General features: G+C 51.1%; 1 protein-coding gene across 1 annotated transcript in view; it reads left to right on the top strand.

Annotated features, from left to right (window-relative positions):
• Positions 1–23,952, top strand: part of CACNA1E (calcium voltage-gated channel subunit alpha1 E) — a 245,656-nt gene that overhangs the window by 114,832 nt on the left and 106,872 nt on the right. Inside the window, exon 8 of the mRNA XM_075003399.1 lies at positions 7,682–7,785. Coding sequence (XP_074859500.1) covers positions 7,682–7,785 — 104 coding nt within the window. The remainder of the gene's footprint in view (positions 1–7,681; positions 7,786–23,952) is intronic.

Raw genomic sequence — 23,952 nt, 5'->3', positions numbered from 1 at the left:
CTTGGTTACATTGTGTCAAGAGTGCTCTGGTCAGTTCTGTCTGTGAAGGGGCTAATGGATTTATTAGGGCATAAGCTTCAGTGGGTAAAACCCACTTGATCAGATGAACTGGAGAGGAAATACAGGTATATAGACTCAGAGGAGTGGCCTTGTTAGTCTGTAGCTTCCCAAATAACCAGCAGTCCTGTACCACCTTAAAGACTAACAAATTGATTAGGTCACAAGCTTCTGTGGGTAAGATCCACTTTGCAATAATCTGAAGAAAACCCACGAAAGCTCATGACCTAAAAAATTTGTTAGTCTTTAAGGTGCTACAGGACTGCTGGTCATGCGGAAAGGCAGGTATATATGTCAGAAAATTAGTGCAAAGAAGGAAGTTACTATCCATTGTATACTAAGATTATTAGTCAGGGTGATTGCGCTATTCAGTGCAGCTGATGAGAAGGTGTGAGCATCCCCTGAGGGGAAGTTGCCTCTGTCGGGTGTTCACCAAAGAAGGTCCTGGCTGAGGCCCAGTTGTGTAGGGTGGCATTTGCAAGTGAGCTCCAATTCAACTGCTCCCCTTTGTAATTGAGGCTTGAAGGGTTTTTCGTAGCAGCATGGCTCCTTTTAAATCCTTTGCCGAATGTCCCGCACGGTTAAAGTGTTCCCATACAGGTTTGTGTGTGTTCCTTTTCGTGATGTCCAATCTGTGCCCTTTATTGTTTGCTACAGAGTCTCTCCGGTTTGTGCAGTGTTCATGGCAGAAAGGTGTTGCTAGCATTTGATGGCGTATACCACATTAGTGGGTGTGCAGGTGTATGAGCCCTGGAGGGTGTGACTTACTTTTCGCCATGCAGGGCACTGCATTTAGCCGTTGCAAGTGGAAATCCATCGTAAGGTATTACAGGACACCGTGCTGATTTTACAGACGCAGCCTGAAGGTGCATCTGCTTACCAAGAGATCGACCCAGCCGGGGTTCATCTTCCAGGGCTTGATTTCACGTGCCTCGTGCGAATGCGCAGAATTGAAGTAGGAGGGGTCGCAGTTGACCCCCGTATTCCTCATTGTCACAAGGAGTAAGGGAGGGGCCGGCCAGATAAGTCAATCCTAGGTAGGTCGGTTCCAGCTCCGCCAGTATCTATGTCGTAGCTGGAACTGCATGTCTAGGATCGACTTTCACATCTGGCGTAGACCTGCCCTAACGTGGCTGCCCATTTTGAGACTTTTGCTAAGGCGACTGGAGAAGGAGTTGTCCATTTCGGGCTCAGTCCAGCAAGGTGCTGACTGCTCCGGGGGAAGCAGCCGCCCCCTGACTTTGCCGGGTCCCTGTGGGCTGGAGCATCTGGACTGTCCAATGGCTTAGCTTGCTTAAGTTCCAGGCTTCATCCCAAGGCCTTGCGACGGTGACTCCTCTGATCTGGTCTCTCCTTCTCAGGGCGCTGAAGCCCCAGGGCTCTCCAGTAGCATTGGCTCGGCTGGACAGTGTCTGAGCATCCTCCTCCTCCCCCCTCGCTCATCAGCTCCTACCTGCACCGCCTGCATTTTGGAAGATGTTGCCTGTAGCCCCTCTGTGCCTCAGTGTCCCTGTCTGCAGAATGGGCATAGTGCTTTCTAACCCGGGGGCAGGGACAGGTGAGGGTAAAGCAGTTGGCGCTCCACTGACAGGAAGCCAGGTGGCAACCACAGCATGTTTGCTGAAGCCTCTTGCTGACCCAGGACCCCACCAGCCTGGGAGAGACCAACATCCCTTTGCTTGTTGGAAGGCAGCTGGTGCCATTTGTCTCCAAGTTACTGCATTTCTTCTCCCCTCCCCACCCCGGTTCCCCAGGCCTCTCCAGCTGCCGCAGTCCAGGGGGATTGTTCCCCTCTGCTCCTGCTGTGCTGGGCGATGCTGCCAGCGTGTGGCTGCCGCGTCCTGGCAAACGCGGGGGAGGGTGGCATGTAGGAGCGCAGCAGCAGGATTGGAGGGAGACGCTCAGTCATCTGGCTAAGTAGATCTGGGGTCCTGGGACTTCCTGGGAGGGGTCAGGCCGGGTTCGGTGGGGGATTGTCAGACAGAGCCATTCCACAGGGGTGCGGGCCTAGGGCAGTCCCCTCCTCCTCCCCAGGCCCTGCACCATGCTGCCTCTTTCTACATCTCCCCCCAGCCACTGGGCCTGTTCCCCAGGTCCCCTCCCCTAAGTGACACAGCCTGGGGGATTTAACTCGGGGTGGGGGGGCCAGCAGCAGGGTTCCCTGTGGCCGGGGAGGTGGGGAGAGGAGCAGGCTGGGGCCAGGGTGCTCCACAGCTGCGGTGAAGCAGGGCAGCCCGGCGGGAAGATAGCAGAGTGAAGCAGGTCAGGAGGGGGTCACCCCACTTCCTGACCGCTGGCAAGTGCAGGGCCAGGCCTGACCCTTACTGCCGGCCTGACGCCCTCGGGTATTCTCCGAAGCCGCCCCGCTGCCCTGAGAGGCCCCTGAGAGGACTCTTGGGGCGTGTCAGTAGAGGCAGAGGAGGGATGGCTCCCCAGATCCGTCTCTCCCAGCCCTAGTGGGCAGCAGGGCGCAGGGACGTGCTAGCAAGGGAGGGTACCGTGGGCACGTGGCAGGTGAAGAACCGGCAGGGGACTGAACCTCTCCTTGTACGCCAGCCCGGCCTGGCTGAGGGCAGATGCCTCTGGCGAGATGGGAGCTTTGCTTTAGGACCTGGGCTTCACCGCTCCCCGGTCTCTGATTTCCCCTCCTCCCCGAAGGGCTTGGGGAAGGCAGGCGCCGCCCCTCTCGCGCGGCACCGCCAGCTCGGGTGCTGCCTGCTACGCGTGGCGAGCCACGGGTTCTAATCCCCCCTCCTCCGCCACCTCCGCCTCCATCCCGCGCTCCCCTCCGGAGGTTAATGTGATAATTGCCGTGTGCGACTGTTTACTTCAAGAGGAGGTGGCGCCGCCCCCGGCTGGGCAGGTTCGTCAAAGAAGACATTGCTGCTGCGTCACGGCTGCAATGGCTGGTAATTGAGACCATTTTCCCGGCACAGGTGCGCCGCCGCCTCCAAGCTGCTTTCACCGTCTGTCATGATCCCCCTCTCTTTTGCGTGTCACTCTCTGTAATGAGCGTCGGCAGGTGACGAGAGCGAGGGAGAGACAACACCGGAGCGGCAGTGGCTGGGCGCATCAGCAGGCGGGGCGTAGGGCAGAGAGCCGGCCAGCGACCTGCAGTGGCACTGTCTCAGGAGGAGGCAGAAAAGAGCCGGGCAGCTGCTTGGAGAGCAGTCCCCTGCCCCTCAGGGTGTTCTACACCTGGTTTGGAGAGCTCTGCAAGTCCCCAGCTAGCGGCAGGGAGCTGCGTCCGCGGACGTGGATAGCTGTGGCTCATTTCTGCGGGTGCAGCTGTGAGTGCACGGACTTTTTTGTATCTGGGACCTGGCTAGTCCGCAGGTATTTGTGTATCTGCAGCCCTGGACTTGCGTGCAGGTCTCCGTGGCTCCTTTTGGCAGGTGCGGAGGCAGATACAACCTTTGGGTCCTCACAGGCACAGGCGACCTGTGGGGAGTGCACAGGGGCCACACACATCCCCAGCATCAACTGCCCCCACCCCGGACTCTCAGTCAGAGCTGCACCGCGCGGCTTCCGATCAGCATGGGGCCTCCCCTGGAGCAGCGCAGCATCAGAGCAGCTCCAAGCTGCACCGCCCCACAGGGGAGGGGGCGAACTGCCCCACACACAGCAGAAGCAGCAGGCAGCAGGCACGGGGAGGAGCCGGTGGGGGGGAGGGCCATGGGAAGAGTAGGGGGAGGGGAAGGAGCATGGGAGGGGGGGCATGGGTGGAGAAGGGGACAGACGGACACAGTAGGGGTATGGAGGGGAGGGGCATGGGAGGAGGACAGGGTGGGGCATGGAGGGAGGGGGCAGGGCAGAGGCGCATGGCTGGTCTCCCCCTTGCAATTCTGGCACCAGTCGCCTCTGCTCACAGGGCTCTACTACTTAGCACTGGGTTCAGGGCATGGCCGAACTAGGCCCACGGTCACTAGCAGGAGGGCTCCTGGACAGAGGCGACAGTCCCACCTGGCCTTTGTTACTGCCCTCCCCCAGACACTCCGTGCCACAGTCTGTTGTGCGCTGACAGTAGAAGCTGCTTCATAGCCTTGATTCAGTCCCTTCAGACCCCTCCAGTGCTTTCGCTCCCAGCCTTTGGCAGGCCGGGCAAGCCTGGGGCACAGCACGTAAGGAACCAGAGTCACCCCTCAGGGGTCGTCGCCGGCAACTTCTGTCCCATTCAGAGGAGGCTTTTTCCCGCCTCACCGATGTTTTTCCCCCACTCTCCTGACCGCTGAAGATGGCTTCTCTTTTAGCAAAGCCTGACGGCGGCCCAGTTGCAAGATGCACTGCTGATGACTCAGGCGGAGAGAAGGGCTTAGTTAGCACTGGGAGAAAAAAGACTCTTTCTTTCCAACAAGATCGATACCCCCTCCCCCAGATGGTCACATTCTGCCACATCAGGGCCCCGGTCAGCATCATGCGTGCATGGCTGGACAAGAGGACGAATGGGAACTGGGAGGTGCCGGGGCAGCGGAGAGGGGCCACTGCTTTATTAAAAGGCTCTGTGAATAATTGAATTCAGACATTATGGAGCTGTGCTCGCTAGAAGCCTTTTAAGCTGATATGGTTTGGCCCTGCGGTTAGGGCTCTCCTGGGCGCTGGCATCTTCTCTCTGTTCCTCTGAGTCTCAGTGGTGAGGCTGTGAAGCGGAGTGGCTGACACGCTATAAACCGTGACTGGGTCAGAGTAGACACGTGCTTGGAAAACCCCCACACTGGAAGGACAAACACTGGCAGCTTCTCAATGAGAAATCAACTTCACTGCATGTAGTTCTTCCTTCTGAACCCAGGCTGCGCTTCACAGATTGAAGCCCTGTGGGTTTTGTATTGCTTAGCATGGTGGGGGTGAGAGAGAGAAACCTCCATGTCCTGCTCTGTGCATGGCCCCGGGCCTCACCTCCTGGGAAAGAAGCCTGGGTCCCAGGGAGCATGTGTGGGTGGGGATGAAACCTTCTCCAGAACCCGAAGACGTTTGCATCTGGGATTTTGCTCTGAGGTAATCTGTGCCTCAATTGTAATGTGAAACGTGACCTCTGACTCTCTGCTGGCTGGTTGGCACTTCTCCTTCCTCTGGAGGCCGCTGGGGTGAGAGCTGAGATTACAGTGAGGAGAGAGAGAAGATGTGTGTTATCTACCTACCTTTCAGCTCACGGTGTGGGGACCAGCAGTGCTGGGTCACCATGTTTGGTCAATGGGACAGAGAGGAGGTGGCGGAGAGCTGGGTCCCACTGCTCAGTGTCTGCTGTGGCAGATAGCTCCAACCCAGGCTCCGCGTGGCACCGTGGGACTGGTGGAGAAGGGAAGGAGAGAGGAACAACACTTCAGCCTGGGTCTGGCCCTGTGAATCCCGGGCTGTACTGAGCGAGGAGTCTGGTTTCACCCAGAGCCTGACTCCCCGTGGAGAGGGGATCAGGCAAAGGCTGGCTGGTGGTTAGGCCTTCTAAGGGCATCTGCGCGGTAGAGACTGTGTGGCAGGAGCTGGCTGGCTTTGGTCCTAGGCATCCAACCATTTCCCTGATGCACTGAGCACGCTGGCCCTATTGTCAGTCCCTGTGTAGGAGAGATTATGGGATGGTGACTGAGGTATGTTACCAGGACTGCGAGAGCTGAGAGCGCTGGAGGCCAGGATTGAAATTTGCAGGGCTGGCACTGAAGCAGCAAGGAGCTGCTGCAAGCCAAGCCTGAGGGGCACCAGCAGAAGAGGGTGAGAGGCCCAGGACAGGAGTAGCAGAGGCTGCTGGGGGGTCAGGCTGCCAGAGCTGTGTGGGTGAAGTATACATTGCTCTTACCTGCTCCAGGCCTGGCCTGAGCTAGCACTGTCAGTTCCACATCCAGAGGAGCTATATATGAGTCAAACCGACACCTTTCTCCCTCCCCTGACAGCTCTTGTCCTCAGTCAGGTCCTTTTGGGAGAGCAAAGAGAGAAATAACATATCTGTGCCCTTCTCCTCCTCTGGCACAAGTCCTGGCTCCATGTCCAAAGGAGAAAGCTCAGTTCAGAGGAACTCTAGAAGGCCCGAGACCTTGCCACGCTAGGGCAGAGAGCACACAACTGCAGGAGAGGTGGGGCAGAAGAGGGGTTGCTGGTTTGTGAGCATGGGGTGACCCTTTCAGAGAAGAGTTGGGTAGGGCCTGGCCAGGCCCCTTCTGCTTCTCAGACAACAGCACCATGGGCGATGTTTCAGAAGGGCAAACCCCGCCTTGGTTTGAATCTAGTGGAGCAGATTGCAGCAGCCTCCATTTAATGGGCAGATACAATTCTCCATCCTGTCTCCTAGGCCCTTTTTTTGGTCGGTCCTGCAGTGTCTGTGGCCATACGCCGTCTCATAGGCATTCAGGCCAGACGGGACCATCGTAATCATCTAGTCTGTAACTGGGTGCCATTCTTTCCGTCCTGGCCAGTGCCTAGCGTGGGTTTAGTTCTGTCCCAGCAGATGCAGACATGAGCGAAGTGCGATTGTGTCTCTTTTGACCTGTGCTTCAATAGGGCAGTGCAAGAGCCAAGGCCCCAGGTATTGTGGGGCACGGACCCCTGAATTCAGTGGCACAGCCTGCGGCATCCCTCCCCTTCGCGCCCCAGCCCTGCTCAGCAGACAGCCTGCTGCCAGGCTCCAGCCCAGCTAATGAGTCACTTTAGCTCCCTTCCCTCCGCACACTGGAGGGAGAGGCTTGGGGAGAAGCAGTGTGCAAACCCAAGCCCCCTGCTCCAAGTGTTTGTGTAAGGACACTTCTCCCTGCCAGAGCCGGGCTGCTCTGAGCCGTGTCAGAGCACCCGGGTGCGGACCCCTGTCTTTACTGCCAGCCCGGGGCTGCTGGCGTGCACAGCTTTGACCATGGACTCTGCGGGAAGCTCACAGCTCAGCCCCATGGAGTATGTTCTGCGTCGGGCACTCGGTGCTTTCCACGCAGGCCAGGCCTAACGCTCACAGCTCCAGTTCCCTCCTCAGCTGTGCCACCGCCCTAGCCCACCTCGCCCAAGTCTCTCACCCACGTGCCAGGTCACTGCTGTAAGTTCCCTGTGGAAAAGAGGGCAGCTGGGCCAGTTCAAAGCAGCTTCCCTCCCTGGCTTCAGTTCTCCTCAGGCCTGCTGTGGTGCTGCTCTGCAGGTGCCCTGGCTCCCCAGGGCCCTGCCTGTATCCTTCAGAGCTGAGCAGGGAGCAGAGCACGTCTGAGCGTGGCACAGCTCCTTCGTGGTCTGAGCGCCAAGAACCGCTCTCCCTGGCTGGATCAGGGCAGGCCTGGACATGCTGTTGGCTTTGGACAGGAAGGTGCCAAGCCAGTTTCTCCTTCTCTGGCTCCTCCTGTGCCCCAAAGCCTGGACAAGCAGGGACTGTGCTGCTGAGAGGCACTTGCCAGTACAGTACAGGACCACGCAGGCAGGGTGGAGGCAGGCGCGACAGCTCCCATCCAGTACTGGGTACCAAAGAGCAACTTCAAAGAATTACAAAGGGAAGCGGGTGGACTAGCCAGTGCCTGGGCCATGTGCAGGATTCTGCAGAAAGTTCCATGGCTGGGGAATCCTGTAGCATGCAAGGCCCTGGTTCTAGACCCTGGGGGTGGACTCACCAGCCCCCTGCATGGTCACACAGGTGGAATACAGTGTAATGCTTGTTGTTTTTCCCTTTCAGACCAATGATGCCTTAGGAGCCACCTGGAATTGGCTGTACTTCATCCCCCTCATCATCATCGGCTCCTTCTTTGTTCTTAACCTTGTCCTGGGAGTGCTTTCTGGGTAAGCAACCTGCTTTCCCTTTCCTTTGGGTCCATTAGCACCTGTTAACGGGCCTGACCCCCCCCACTGGCTGCCCTTGGATTAGGACTCTGGTGTTTGTGAACTTCCTCGTGGTGAGCCCTCCTTCGGTGACTCCTCCTGGGAAGGCTTGGTCTGCAGTCATGTGTCTAGTGGGGTCCCACCGGCTCTCTTCTTGGTCATACACTTGAATATTTGTTTGACTCACCTGGAAGAAAATATAAAATCATCATGGGTGACATTTGCAGAGGACGCAAGGACGAGGGGAGTGGTGGATAATGAAAGGGACCAGTCACTGGTACAGGGTGATCTGGAGTCCTTGGCAAATTGGCCAAGTAAACAGCAGGCATTTTAGTACAGCTGAGTGTAATGTAGGCATCTGGCAATGGAGTAGGCAGGTCATAGTTATAAGATGGGGATTCTGTCTTGGGAAGCAGCAGTACCTGTGCAAAGGTTAATAATCTGCTGATCCTGGCCTACAGGGATGAAGTGACCTTGGGATGCATAAATGGGGGAATTGGAAGTAGATAGACTCAGGGAGCTCAATGTGCGTAGAGTAGCCAAGAATGTTAAGGAGTCACTCGACCACAGCCTCTAACTACCTGCACAGGGAGCGAATATTTAATACTGGGCTCTGGTCTAGCAGCGAAAGGTCTGCCATGATCCGGTGGCTGGCAGCTGAAGATGGATAAACGCAGGCTGGGAACGAGGCAGTCATTTCAACAGCGAGAGGAGTTCACCCCGGACCAATTTTCTGAGGACTGTGGTGGATTCTCCGTCACTGACAATTGTCATGTCGCGATGGGTCTGTTTCTGAAGGATATGCTCCAGGAGTTATTCAAGGGACGTTCTATGGCCTGGGCTGTACGGGAGGTCAGATTAGATGGTTGCAGTAGTTCCTTCCGGCCTTGGAATCTGTGAGGCTGTGAACTTGCTCGTAGCTTCCGCCATGGCTGGCTGCTCAGAGGCGCAAGTAAAACGTTTCTATTTCTTCCTGCTGCAGGGGGTGACACACCAGCTAAGTGTGGCCACATGACCTCCCCACAGAACCTCCCATGGGACTCCCTCTGCCCCTGTGTGAGGCTCTTCCTTCCTCTCCCCACCCTACCTGGCTGGGCGGACTGGGGCAGTACAACAGCCCGAGGAGGGGTGGTAGTTCTGCTGCTTTCCCCACTCCCCCAGCTGGCAGGGAAAGGAACAGAAGCCCCAGCCCCACCCCACCCCACCCCACCCCACGCCCCTTCATGGAGCTGCCTCTCCGCCAGCTCCGTACAGCAGCAGCCCTGCTGGAGAACAGGTCTGGGGGCTGCCTCCTTTCCCTGCTGGGAGGGGCAGCAGCACACAGGGAAAGGAGCAGGATGCCAGCATCACCTGAGCTGTGTCTACACGTGCACGCTACTTCGAAGTAGCAGCACTAACTTCGAAATAGCGCCTGTCGCGGCTACACGCGTCAGGCGCTATTTCGAAGTTAACTTCGACGTTAGGCGGCGAGACGTCGAAGTCGCTAACCTCATGAGGGGATCGGAATAGCGCCCTACTTCGACATTCAACGTCGAAGTAGGGACCGTGTAGACGATCCGCGTCCTGCAACGTCGAAATTGCCGGGTCCTCCATGGCAGCCATCAGCTGGGGGGTTGAGAGATGCTCTCTCTCCAGCCCCTGCGGGGCTCTATGGTCACCGTGGGCAGCAGCCCTTAGCCCAGGGCTTCTGGCTGCTGCTGCGGCAGTTGGGGATCCATGCTGCAGGCACGGGGTCTGCAACCAGTTGTCGGCTCTGTGTATCTTGTGTTGTTTAGTGCAACTGTGTCTGGAAGGGGCCCTTTAAGGGAGCGGCTTGCTGTTGAGTCCGCCCTGTGACCCTGTCTGCAGCTGTGCCTGGCACCCTTATTTCGATGTGTGCTACTTTGGCGTGTAGACGTTCCCTCGCAGCGCCTATTTTGATGTGGTGCCGCGCAACATTGAAGTTGAACATTGACGTTGCCAGCCCTGGAGGACGTGTAGACGTTACTCATCGAAATAGCCTATTTCGATGTTGCTACGTCGAAATAAGCTATTTCGATGTTGGCTTCACATGTAGACGTAGCCCTGGGCTGCTGTGCTGCTCCCAGCGCTGTTCTCCTGCAGGCTCCGTGCAGACAGAGCCGGCGGGGAGGCAGCTCCCTGGAGGAGCTGGAATGGTACAGTGTCTTTAGCATGCGCTGCAATGGCTAGAAAGATCGTGCTAATGCAGTATACTAGACCATACTGGCCTACTTGCACGGCCGTCACGAGTGCAGTAAGGAAGTCCCCCTTATTGCAGCCTTACCAGCAAGACTAATGAATCTCACGCCTCCTGGTCCATCCCAGTTCTTCACATGATTGCACTTCTGTGACTGGCGAGCCCTCTTGCCACACCGTGCCCGGAGCACCCTGTGGGACTGGACTGGAAGATTTGTATTCTGGGATAAGTGTCTCTGGAGCATCAAATGCCCCTTGCAGTTATCGATCGTGCATGGTGGTTCCCTTGGGCGTGGCTCAAGCCTTGCTGTGCGTTGGCTTTTCCAAAGTAGGACACATGAGGGTTAGAGTTGGCTTTGCCTTGTCCTTCTGGGCATTCTGTGCCATTGGGGTGAGTGTAGGGTGTGGCTGTGGGCGCATGGTGCAGCTGAGCTGGTCGTGAGTGTGAGTTGTGGGTGATTTGTGTGTGAGGGCAGAAGGCAGCTGTGAGCGCAGGGTGCGGCGTGACGGAGTTGAGTGTGAGCGCAGCGTGTGCCCGTGAGGGGAGCGATGGCAGCCTGTGGCTGTGAGTGAAAGGCGTGGCTGAGCTGTGTGGGAGTGTAAGGTGTGGGTGCTGTGGATGCAGGGCACAGCTGCACTGTGGGAGGTGTGGATGCTTTGGGAGTGCAGGACGCGGCTCTGAGCGCCGGGTGTGGCTGCGCTGGGAGTGCAGGGTGGGTGCACGTGGACAGCAGCGTTGTGACTGTTTGACGTGTCTCCGAGGATGTGAGAGTTTAATGCAGCCATTAGCTGGGGATTGAAGAGAAGCAGAGCTTCTTGTCTCCATGGTGATGAACCACAGCTGCACCGGCATGTCCTGAAATTCTGTCAGACTTAGAGCATGAGAGGAACAAGAAAAGAACAATTTCACCAAGTGGATGGATGTTCTCCCCTAGCCCTCCTCTTCTTTCATACTGGAGCTCTGCCCAGAAGGGACAGACATCCTATGGGGCTGGGGGGCGGGAAGTGTATCCCCTTTGTAAAGCCTGGGGAGCTCAGCACAGGCACATGGACTTCATAGCTCATGAGGTGCTCTGCATTGTGACACGTGGGTCATGCTGGCAGGGCAATAAGGATTCAGCACGCTACATGCCTGGGAATGAATGGAAGTGGCCTTTCAGGTGCCTGGGGTGCTAGGAAAGGCTCTTTTCTGTCCTTTGCACCTCACCAGTCTGAGCAGCTGGAGAGGGAATAAGTTGTGACAAGAACACTGCTAGGGCAGTAGTGATGTTTTGCGACGTGCATAATGATCATTGTCCTGTGCTAAGTTGCCTCTGAGCATCAATGATAATAACTCTGATAGTAAATAGGGGGCTATAGACAGTGTTTCCTCCATTCTTTCCCATCCATGGGTGGAATGAATCTTGTTATGTTTTGGATGTGCACCACCAATAGAAAACCACACTGCCCACTGTGGACGCTCTGCTAATCAGCTGGGCGGCACCTGAATCTCTCCTGGGCAGCCGCCCAAGTGCTCAGCTTACAGGGAACCCTGGTTATGGATGTAGTCTAATGGCTGTAATGTTAGATAAGTGTTCCTCGGGTGTCTGCCACTGGCTGATGGTGTCAAACACTGTTGTTTATTCCTGTTTGATATTAGTGTCAGACAATCAGCTCTGTGTCCCAGCTGAGTGGTATTGGGAGGTGTGTTATGAGATGTGCTGGTTTTCAAGTGAAACATCCCTGTCTCACTGTAAGAGTTGGGATGTTGTCCCTAGTGTCCTGGTCAGCATTATGTCTTGATCAGGTGTGTCCAGCCCGCGGGCCGCATGTAGCCCTGGACAGCTAGTAATGCGGCCCCACAAGATCGTAAACTTTTAACATTATTATGTGATTTATATACATTAACTATATTATATATTTTATATGCAGCCCAAGACAATTCCTCTTCACTCAGTGTGGCCCAGGCAAGCCAAAAGGTTGGACACCCCTGGTCTAAATCATACCTCCTCAAGTTTCAATCTGTGTTGGTATTCCTCTTTGTTTCTCTCTTTGTGGAGTTTGTGAGGGCTGCTGAATTGCTGGATACCACCCCACTGGCAGCTCTTACCAGTGCCGGGTGGAACAATTCCTGTTTGTGAAGCTGGTAAAATGCTCTGGGATGTTACAAGGTGCGGAACTGAAAATTGGAACTCTCCTTTCTACTCTTCCCTCATATTAACTGACATTAGAACTGGGCGACAGCTTTCAGTGCAATGGTGAATTCACCGAATCATGCAGTTGTGGGGCAATTTTGTTTTAGTCAGAGAAACCAGCCAATTGTTTCAGTGTGGAGCAAATCAGGTGGGTTGTTTTTGAGCTCTTGGTTTGACTGTTGAACCAAATAGCCAGGTGTTCCCTCAGCTCTTGCTGGTGTCTGAAGTCGTTTGGCTTGTTCCTGGTGTTCTGTGAGGTAATGCCATCTGCGGGTAATCCTTTATAGCTGAATAAGTAGGCTCTGTGGATCGTAAATCTGCTGTATCCAGTGGTATGGATGAGATATGATCTTTTTGTCTCCTTCACAGCAACCGTAGAGGTTTGTATGAATGTCGGTCAAATTTGTCTGTATCAGACTTCATTTTTTCACCAACGCTGCTTCAACTTTCTTCCTCCCCTCTTTTTTTCTGTCATAGGCTGTTCAAGAACTGTGGCAGTCCATGTGCGTGACTGGCTAGATGGACGTGCTTTCTAGCAGCCATCAGAGAGAGAGAGCGATTGTATTGCCTCATTGACCCTTCTCTGTGGCCTTTTGGCAGGATAGAGTTTTCCATAATAAGTTATGCTGTCTGGCCAAGTCCAAGGATTTCTGGGGAGCAGACCATAGCATGGGGAAACGTTTCTCGCTGCCTGGAAATAAGGGAGAGTTATTTCCTTCTCAAGGAGGAAGTGCTCCAGCTGGAACTGGGTGGTTCTTACATTGCCGATGTTCATCTCCAGCATTGAGAGTCAGGCCAGAGTGTATCCTGGTATCTGTGTTGGTTCAGGGCATGCCTGTGAGGAACAGGCTAGCATAAGAGGCTTGGAGCTACCCAGTCTGAAGCATCAGCTACCCTGACACTAGAGTCCTGTGAACGTCACCACCACTAGAGGGAGGCCCTGTTGCAAGCGGAAGTTGGACGGGAAGAAAGTTCTAGACAGAAACCTGTTGTAATCCACATCCAAAGTGTATGGGCTGGGCCCCATGCTGGGCAGGGGAGGAGATGGTCGGATGCAGGGGAGGGCCTTCTGTTGTGGGGCTAGGCTGGGCCCTGCCCTGGCTGGGGGTGGAGCAGGGGCTGGCAAGATGCAGGAGGTTCCACTGGTGGGTGGGTGGGTGGGCTGGGCCGGGCCCTGTGCTGGCTGTGGGAGGGGCTGGAGCTGCCACAGTGCAGGAGTGAGGGAGGACATGGTAGGACCTTGGCTGGACAGACAGCTGGACACAGCAAAAATAACATATATAATGATGTCAGGCAGTGTCTTGGGAGGCACTGGGCATTTGGAGGTCTAAAGATGTCCCAGGTTAGTCTTGTCTCAGGAGGCACAGATTAAATAGATGCATTCAAAGGGTTTTGTTCTTGGCGACCGTCTCCTGCATCTGAGCCCAAAAGAGAGGGAAGTGGCTGTTCTGCTTCCAGATTTGCCCTCCTTGGCTCTGGGTGCATGACAGATGGCGCACTCTGGTCAATGTGAGCTCGCATTGGCCCAGCAGTATCCGCCAGCCAAGCGACGATGATGCAGACCAGGTTGGGGGGCCCATCCGCAGTTAGACTGTGGGTGACAGAGGGTCTGCAGGTCTTTCTTTGCTCTGTGCGAGGCTGAGGTCTTGGTGTGTCTCTGTTCTGGGCCCATGTAAGGTAATTGGTTGCTGGTGGTGGAACTGGAGTGTATGTAGCTGTCTTGTGATCTTCCCAGGCGCCTGCTGGCGTTTCCACTGTTTGTTTATTCCAAGGAGGGTTTGCACTGGGGAGGCATGCAAGTGGGTGGCTGGCCCAGTTGGCAGTGGTGATGAGGCAGTGGTGTGCCAGATACCTAGGGAACAGCAAGTCTGTTCAGCTCCCCAGAGGGCTGAGGTAGGGGACGATTTGCTCTTTCGCAGCCTCGCCAGGCGACGGCCCGAGTGCGGGACCTTCCTGCACACGCTGCTTTTGCAGTGCAGCACTTCGCACCAGGGCAGCAGAAAGTCACATGTCGGGGGGCAGGAGAGCAGCCTGTGCATTGCCGTGCCTTGAGCCGAGCAAGAGAGCACTTCCGACACCAGCACTGCAGCACTCCCTGCATGCTGAGCGCTTGGGCAGCCACCCAGGAGAGATTCAGGTGCTGCCCAGTGGATTAGCTGAGCACCAACAGCTGCCAGCCTGTCTTTCTATTGGTGGTGCACGTCCGCACATGCCTTGGTGCACATAACAAAATTTATTCCACCTACAGATGGAAAACATTACAGGGAACATGGCTGTGCAGGCCACAGTGTGTCAGGGAATCTGAGCTGTGCCCTTAGTACCGGTGACTGGTGCATTAACCAGTGCCCAGTGGAGACCTTAATGGCAAAAACGTAGAAGAGTCTTCTTCATCTGGGATTACACAATCAGATGAAGCCTGTGATGAACATACACCTGTTGTTTGACTTCTTTCGCCTTTATTGCATTTTGAAGATGTCCTTTGTTCACTGGGTTTCTGTTGTGTTCATGGAAGTATTTGGAGTTTACTTCAGTGGCCAGAAACCTCCCTTGGCAATATCCCAAGTGTCCTAGTTAGACTGCATAAACCTAGTGAGTCTGTGACTCTAGATTCTTGGCTTACATCTAGGGTCTGCTGGTCACAGGTCTTTCTTTGCCCTGTGTGAGGCTGGGGTCCTGGTGTTTCTCTGGTCTCGGCCCGGGTAAGGTAACGGGTTGCTGATTGAGTTGGAATGCCTGGACCTAAAGTGTTTCTGCCAAGCTACTGCACTGCTGAATGGAGTAGCATCTGAGACAGAGTGAGAGTCAGTCTGAATGCATCTCAGACAGGGGCTAGCTCTGAAGAAGCAGAGTCAGGAAGGCATGTGTCCTGCCATGACTGGTTTTAGGCCAGCTTGACAAGCAAAGATTCTGAAAGGGACCGGGGAAGCTATGACAGTGCTTGTGAAATGGGTCACGTGGGCTTGTGGGACCCATTGAGGTTGTTTCTAACAGAGCCCCACAATGCTTTCCTCCGAAGTCGCCTACTCTCAGCATCCCAGAAACAAGCGCTGCTCTGGCCTGGCTCAGGAAATCATCGGCTGATGCCAACACACCTGCCACCTGAAGACTTCTCTCTAGCCTCTCCTTCCCTGGATAAAATCCATAAGTAACCAATGGCTGGCTAGCTCCAGCAGTACAAACACCTTCTGAGATCCAGCAACCTTTCCACTCTTTTTTCAGGCATGGGTTTGGCATGGAGACAAAGCTTGTGATGCTGATGGGCACTCTCCAAAGGGCTGTGGCCAGGGGCCAAACTTCCACACTTAGCTGTAATAAGTTATTGGCAGCATTTGATGAATTTGATCGTGAGCTGCCACTGACCTGTCGGACCTCACCGCTGCTAGATGGAGGAAAATTAAGCTGTTTACGTTACATTAGCGCCTTCCTCTCAGATAGCAGTTCCTCTCTGCGAGCTGTCACAGGCCCTGTTCCCCAGGTCTCATTCCTGTCAGCTGTCTTCTTCCTCTCCCACCTGTGTGTGTCCTCCTGTGAAGGTGACAGATAGCGCAGAGGTTAAAAACAACTTCTTTCACTGGTGAAGAGGCTATGTCAAACCTCTAGGCTATGTATTCCTTGCAATTAGCTGGGCTGGGTTAGCAGGGTGGGGAGCTCTTCCCATGTTACCGTGTCCACAAAGGCGCTGTAGTCACTTGTGTTGGTGTGGGTTGCTCAACGGTGGATTACTCAACAGTTCTTAGTGGGGCGTTAAACTTGGCCATTCCTTTCCATGGATGCCTCTGCCAGGAATACCCTCCCTCTCCCCTAGCATGGAGCTGCTGTCTCTAGCACTCATATGGGAACAATATTTTGGGTAAATAACTTCCAAGTGGGCTTACTTGTTATGAATGCCGACTGCTCTGAAGGAGAAAGCCAACAGCATTTGGCAGCAAGAGCTTTCACTTAGGGCTGTCAAATGATTACAAATATTAATCGTGATTAATCATGAAATTATTTTTAGTTGCAATTAATCACAATTTTAAACCGTAAAATACATCTATTTGAATATTTATCGGTGTGTTCCACAGTTTCACATATATTGATTTCAGTTACAACACTGAATACAAAGCTTTTTTTACTGCAAATATTTGCACGGGGAAAAAGATAAAGAAGAAATAGTGTTTTTCACTTCACTTCATACAAGTACTATAGTGCAACCCTTCATCATGAAAATGCAACTTACTAATGTAGAATTATTTTTTACATAATTGCCCTAAAAATAGAGCAATATAAAACTTTAGAGCTTACAAGTCCACTCAGTCCTACTTCTCATTCAGTCAGTTGTTAAAACAAACAATTTGTTCACATTTACAGGATCTACTGCATGACACCGTGTTAGCTGGCATTGCAAGGTGTTTGCACGCCAGATATGCTAAAGATTTGTCTCTCCCTTGATGCTCCGACCTTCGTTCCAGAGGACATGCTTCCATGCTAATGGCGAGTTCTGTTAAAGCAATGATCCAAAATGGTGAGGACTGATGGATGTTCCTTTTCATTGTCTTGACTCAGATGCCACCAACAGGAGGCTGATTTTTCTTTCTTGGTGGTTTGGGTTTTTGTACTTTCTGCTTTGGAGTGTTGCTCTGTTAAGACTTCTGACAACACGTTCCACACCTCATCCCTCTCAGATTTGGGGAGACACTTCAGATTCTTAAACCCTGGGTCAAGTGCTGTAGCTTGCTTTAGAAATCTCCCTTTGGTACCTACTTTGCATTTTGTCAAATCTGCAGTGAAAGTATTCCTAAGTCAAATGCGTATTAGGTTGTCATCTGAGACTGCCATAACATGAAACATATGGCAGATCGTAGGTATAACCACAGAGCAGGAGACATACAGAAGGTGTTCAGTCACAAATGTAATTAACATATTTTTTAATGAGTGTCATCAGCATGGAACCATATTCTCTGGAATGCATGAAGAGGCATATGAATGCTTGACATTTCTGTCATCTAAAAATCTTACAATGGCAACTATAAATGTGCAAATGCAAATTTTCATTTGCGAATTGCATTTTCATGATAAAGAGATCACACTACAGTACTTATATGAGGTGACCTGAAAAGCACTTTCTTTTGTTTGTTTTTTTTGCAGTGCAAATATCTGTAATAAAATAATATAAACTGAGCATAGTGTATATTGTATCTTGTGTTGCAGTTGAAATCAGTACAGGTTGTATTGTCTGGCACCCTTGGGACCTGACCGGTGCCAAATGGGACGAACCACAGGAGGTCAATATTGTCTAGCACATAACCAATACTTCCAGTGCTTACTGACCTCTTAGAAGACATTTAGGCATAAATTACAGTTAAATAACAGCACAGATCAGCAAGAGTGAGGACTGTTGGTGGTATACAAACTTTACGGGACCCCGAGAAACTTGGCCACACCAGCAGTGGTCGTCCAGCTAACTAAAATCATACCAGATTATGGATGTTGCCGGACAAGAGACAGTCAACCCGTACATGTGAAAATGTAGACAAACATCCCAAAATAGTTATAGTAAGTTTCAGTAGGTAGTCTATTATTGTTGAATAGTGTGAGTAAAACTGTGATTATTTGTAGCTGATATTTTAATCACAATATTAATTTATTTTGAGTTAATCGTGTGCGTTAACTGCAATTAATTGACAGCCCTGCTTGTAATGAAGAGTGTCGTTAAGGAATCCAGTCTGTGCACTAAGATGTAGCACACTTGATAGACCCAGTTTCTTTCCTGCCCACAAAATTTAAAAGTGTAATTTTGGGGAATTTCCTGAAGTGATGGGCCTTACTGGTCTCACACCTCCAGTTCTTAGGATGGGGAAAGGATTTCTTGGCTGGCGCCTCTACTGAAATGCTGTGGAAGGTCAGCAGAAATGGAGCAGGCAAACATGGAGTTAAAAAGCCATTGAGCAAAAGGGAAATGTTAGACCAGAGGTTGCAATGTGGCATTGTGGACTATCACTGTAGGGCTGAGTGCATCTGTGTGTGATTAGCCCATGTTCTCGCTGCAGAGCTGGGGCGTTGCCACCCAGGCTGAAGCAAAACTCAAACACAAGCCTGTATCCACCATTTGACTGCATGTTGTGTGATGTGGGACTTCCTTTTGTTTGTTTTTAAAGCTGCTGCCTATTAATTTTATTGGGTGACGCCTGGTTCTTGTATTCTGTGAAGGGGTAAATAATACTTCCCTGTTCACTTTCTCCACACCATCCATGACTGTATAGACCTCTGTCCGCTCTACCATCTCTTTTCTAAGCTGAGCAGTTCCAGCCATTTTAATCTCCCCTCATATGGAAGTTGTTCCATACCCCAATCATTTTTGTTACTCTTCTCTGTACCTATCGGCATTCTAATAGATCTTTTTTTCATATGAGATGACCAGTCGTGCATGTAGTATTCAAGGTGTGGATCAAGGGCTATGTAGCAAATCCCCCTCCGTTTAAGTTCTGCTGTGATAGTGCCAGCAATGCTTTCTTTGACGTATAACTTGTAAGCTATCTCCCTGCCTCAGAGTGGTGCTATTCAAGAGAGGTCATTTTGCCTATGTTCTAACAGTTGCTTAAATCCTAGGTGTGTGAAGATGTTAAACTAACCAGCTTGTTCTCATGAACAAAATATTTTAGAACAGGGAGAGGACAGGAAACACGAACCATTTAGTGAACAACTTTCAGGATTTATTGAGTCCTTGGACTGAAAGGTGGGAGTTGCCCATATTCCTTCCCACTATTCTCTACCCAGCAGACAAAAACCTCCTTGGGTTCCTATGCCAAGCGTCAGAGGGGTACCCATGTTAGTCTGGATCTGTAGCAGCAATGAAGGGTCCTGTGGCACCTTATAGACTAACAGAAAAGTTTAGAGCATGAGCTTTCGTGAGGACCAGCATCTGAAGAAGTGAGTTAACTCATGAAAGCTCATGCTCTAAACTTTTCTGTTAGTCTATAAGGTGCCACAGGACCCTTCGTTGTATGCCAAGCAGAGATCCCAGTCTCCTCTTTTGGTTTGCAGTATGAGTCCCCATTCCTTCCGTCCCCTTATGTACAGCACATGACCCTGCCACTGTCAGCTTTACCTTTGATTGTCCACCTATTGACCATTTCTTCCCCTCTTCCCCCAGTCTTGGACTTCCAGCACTGTACTATGTAGAATCCTAGAATCCTAGGGCTGGAAGGGACCTCAGGAGGTCATCAAGTCCAGCCCTCTGCCCAAAGTAAGATCAAACCTAACTAAATCATCCCAGCCAGGACTTTGTCAAGCCAAGAGTTAAAAACCTCTAGGGATGGAGATTCCACCACCTCTCTAGGTAACGCATTCCAGTGCTTCACCACCCTCCTAGTGAAATAGTTTTTCCGAATATCCAATCAACACCTCCAGCTCTGTAACTTGAGACCATTGCTCCTTGTTTTGTCATCCATCACTACTGAGAACAGCCTTTCTCCATCCTCTTTAGAGCCCCACTTCAGGAAGTCGAAGTCTGCTATCAGATCACCCCTCAGTCTTCCCTTCTGCACGCTAAAGAAACCCAATCCCCCAGCCTTCCCACATTAGTTGTGTGCTCCACCCGCCTCATCATTTTCGTTGCCCTCCACTGGACCCTCTCTAATGCACCCACATCCTTTCTATACCAGGGGCGGCGGGGCCCAGAACTGAACACGGTGCTCCAGTACTGTCACAAGCAAGAACTGAGTTTATAGATGTGCAACGGGGCAGTGGAGAGGGAGACGGTGTCTGCAGGTCTGGAGTGGCTCAGCTGGGAAGTAGGAACCAAGAACAGCACAAAAAGTTAACCACCAGGGCCAGAAACGTCCCACCCAGCTGCCTTGAATCAATGTCAAGAGTAATTTAAATCTCCATTTAATTGCCTGCAGTCATTCTGGTGAAGTTAAAGCTCGTTTTCTCCATTTTTAAGTCTTTTCTGAATCCCTCCCCCCACACACTACTAAGCCTTTGGGGGGGGGAGAAAACGACTAATGTTATAATTAAAAGATCAATTTGGCAACATTTCTTTGTCTTAAGATCTTCTTTCTTCCACGCTGGGTTACTGTAGCGTTCTTGGTCTCCGGAGAGCATTCTTCAGCTTCTTCAAGAAGCTTCTGAGCCATCTCTGAAATCTTTTCACTTTGCCTCATTCCAGCCAATTTTGGAGGCATAGCAAACGATGAATAAGATTAAGTTTTAGCGATTAATAATAAAGCTGTTAAAGGAGCGAGCGCACATTTTTTGATGGAGGCTGGGGTTTGAGCTGGCTGTGTGCAAAACTCCGGGGCTAGCGGGGTTCAAGCTGAATTGGGAGAAGAGGGAAAAAGAAATGCTTGTGAGATAATAGTTTACTGGGAAGTGGGTGAGAGGTTTGTGGCTGGGGAGAATTGTCTCTGGAAGACGGGAAGGTTATGTGGGGAGAGACCACGCACAATGGCAAGAGACAGAAAAACACAACCAAGGAATATCTTACCGGACTATTTCAATGCAACTAACATGGTGTTTTCTTCTTTCAAAAGGGTACCATTTCTGGGGAAGCGGCTTTGATGAAGCCCACAAAGGGGTGGGGAGTGTGTGCTGGGGAGGGATGATGGTGATTAGAGGGGAGGGAAAATAAACCTTGAAAATTCCAGTTGCCATGACAACTTAATGAGTTGTGAAAGTGGCCTCTTTGAACTACTTTTGAATAGAAAAGGCGGGGGGGCGGGGGGGAATAAAGAAACACTTGCATCTGAAGAGTTCTTCCACTTGTCTCCTAACATCCACAGTAAATAGCAGCTCTCTGGGTTTTTTCAATTGACATTACAAGGTGCATATTGGGTTTACAGAAGCAAGAAGCTGATCTGCTCTATAATATCCTGCAGAGTACGCAAAACACACCTGGATAATTCATTCGATTGTAATAAGGCTCTTCCACCATCACCAAAGTATTTGAGTGCCTTCTGTAATTTAAGCAGTGGAGCCTTTGAGATGGTCATCTGTATTAAGTAAGCAGGTGGGCATCCATATTCAATAAGCTGTTGAAAGCTTTTCCCTTTTATAGCACCTTTCAGCAGAGGTCTTGGAGCCCTTAACAAACAATAGCCGTGAGGGTTAGGTGTTATTCCCTCTGTGCAGGAAATAATAATTCTTCTTACAGCTGAGCAGAAAAATCCACAGAAAATAATTGAGCTGATAATTTCCCCTTTTATTTCTGTTCATGAGTTATTCACCAATAGATCTTGTCTTTCAAACCTGTTGCTTACTGAGAAGTCCTTTCAGATCTCTTCCGCGTCAAATCTTTTCTGCGGGTAATCCCAGCTGTGCTGATTGTTTGTGAGAACCTTGTTTGAAATATTCACAGTTAGTGTAGTGGGTTGGAGGGGGAGTTAGTTACATAAACTCCTTCAGCCTTCGCCTGGCGTTGAGACTTGACTGGTGGTTTTGGATATCTTCAGCATTTGAGTGTCCAACCTTAGACTTCTCACATGGACTGATTTTAAGAGATCCAGTGTTCAGTAATTCCAAAAATCAGATCCATTTTAAGACAACTCGCGATGAGTACCCAAAGTTGAAGTACTGAGATTACTGGTCACTGCTGAAAATGTCGACCATTGTGAGTGTTCTGTGACAGGGTGACATATAACCAAAATAATATGGATTGTGAATTTAATGTTCAAATTTACAAGTCAAAATTCATGCTGGATGACTAATGAAGTATTCAGTTTGAACACTCGAATGTTCCCAGGAAGCAAACATGAATGGGTGGTGAATGCAGTTGAATCAAAATTTGCTTTCACGATTTCATGAATATTCAGAGGCAATTTCCCCCCTCTAGTTTTCAGCTTTAATACTTTTAATGTACTTTTCAACTGAGGATCTATAACCACCCGAAAAATTTGGGTCTGTTTGTTCTCAGTTCTAAGGTAAGGGAAATTGAAGCACAGGCAGGTCATGTGATTTTTTCTCAAGGGTGGAGGAGCTGGAAGATCTGAGACTACAACTCGTGACTTCCGAAATCAGTGGCACTCCATCACTTATACTGGTGAGGATCTGGTAAAGACACAATGGCTTTTGATGCCTGCAAGATGCCCATGACATACCATGTTCTATTTCTCCTTCACATCAAATATAAATAGCACCATTTGGTGGCATCCCCAGTGTTTGAGTGAAATCAGCTTCTCGGGGAAAGACAGCTATCATAAGCTTAACCGAGGCAAGATAACACTGGTGGGAAGAGGCAGATATCTACAAGACCGTGCCACCACCACATCATCACCCAGAGACTTCCGCTCCACATCAGATACCATATGAAGCCTAGGAGTTTTCTTAGACTCTTTACTGATGTTAGATATCCAAAAAGCAGCAGCTGCTGAAATTTCCACCTTCTACCTGTATCTAGCAAGATGATTATGGCCCATCCTGGCAAATGTGGACATGGTGATCCAGGCATTTGTGACCTACAGGATAGATTGTTGCAGCACGTGCTACCTGAAAATTCCTGAACTTGATCTTCCAAGCAGTCAGGGGCTGGACCTGAGAGATCTCTGTGATGGTTGGATCACAGAGATCTTCTTGAGACCGTCATCCGATGGGCTGAGCATATCACTGACACCTGCTTACCTGTCCTTTGATACACCCCACCATCCTGCCCTGTTGAGCCAGAAGCTCTGGACTCCCTCCAGCAAAGGCATAGAGTTGAGGCACAGCGGAATAGCAGAGACATTAGACACAGCTCACCTCTGGGAGGGCTCAGTTACAGGGACTTTTCAGCACCCAGGAGCACAGTGCCAAATGGGGCTGAACTCCCAGATAAATCCATTTTACTCTGCATAGAAGTTTTACACAGAACAAGCTCATAAAGTTTGCTCCCCATATCAGTGAAAGAGAGATGCAGAGCTGTTGTCTCCAAACCCCCATGTAGCATTTATTTACACTGAGTTTGTTAAGAAACGAGTGATTTTATTATGTATAAAAAGTAGAATTTAAGTTGTTGCAAGTGCAAACAGATAGATCAAAGTTTCTAAATTAAAATAAAACACACCAGCTAAGCCTAATACACTAAAGCTGCATCTCTGCAGCCCCTCCCTTTTGGAAGGGCATGCAAATGCAGCTGATCAGAAATGCAAATGAGGTACAGATTTACATATCTTGTGCCTCATTTGCATGTTCCTATGTGATCTGACTTCTGGAAGAGCCGTTTCTGGAAGCCGAAGCAGCTGTGTGGACGGGGTTCCTTCAAAAGGAAAGGCGTCTTTTGGAAGCACCCTTCTTCCTGAAAAAAATTAGGAGTGCGGAGAGTATTGGATGTGACAGCTTTAGGTGAAGTGGGAGAGGCCCCTGCTTTTACCAACAAAGGCTTGGTTTAAACCTACAGTCAACCCAAGTGTCGTCAGTTGTGCATTCAGGACAAAATTTAAGACCCATCTCTTTGCCAAAGCTTTCCCCACAATAACTTAGGTTTGGGGGCCAAATGCATCCATGGTAACTGAAGCATAAATACCTAGCCAGACAAATATATTGGAAAGAAGAGTGTAGCAGAAAAACACGCACCCTCTTTCTATAAATGCTCACCTGACAGCGAGGGACACTGGTGAAGCCTGGGAGCAAGACTTAGACTGCAAAAATGCCCATCCACCTTTGCCATGACAGATGTGAACCTTCCGTATTGTTATCTGGGACAGTAGATTCCAAAGAACTGACCTGAGGACTCCCTGTGTACCACTCAGCTCTAGCTTCAAAATCAATTTATGGAAGGGGTGAAGTGGTGCCCAGAGAGTTGGCC

Source organism: Carettochelys insculpta, chromosome 9, assembly GCF_033958435.1.
Source record: "Carettochelys insculpta isolate YL-2023 chromosome 9, ASM3395843v1, whole genome shotgun sequence".
Lineage (NCBI taxonomy): Eukaryota > Metazoa > Chordata > Testudines > Carettochelyidae > Carettochelys > Carettochelys insculpta.
Note: the sequence above shows the minus strand (reverse complement) of the source record. Positions and strands in the feature narration are given on the sequence as shown.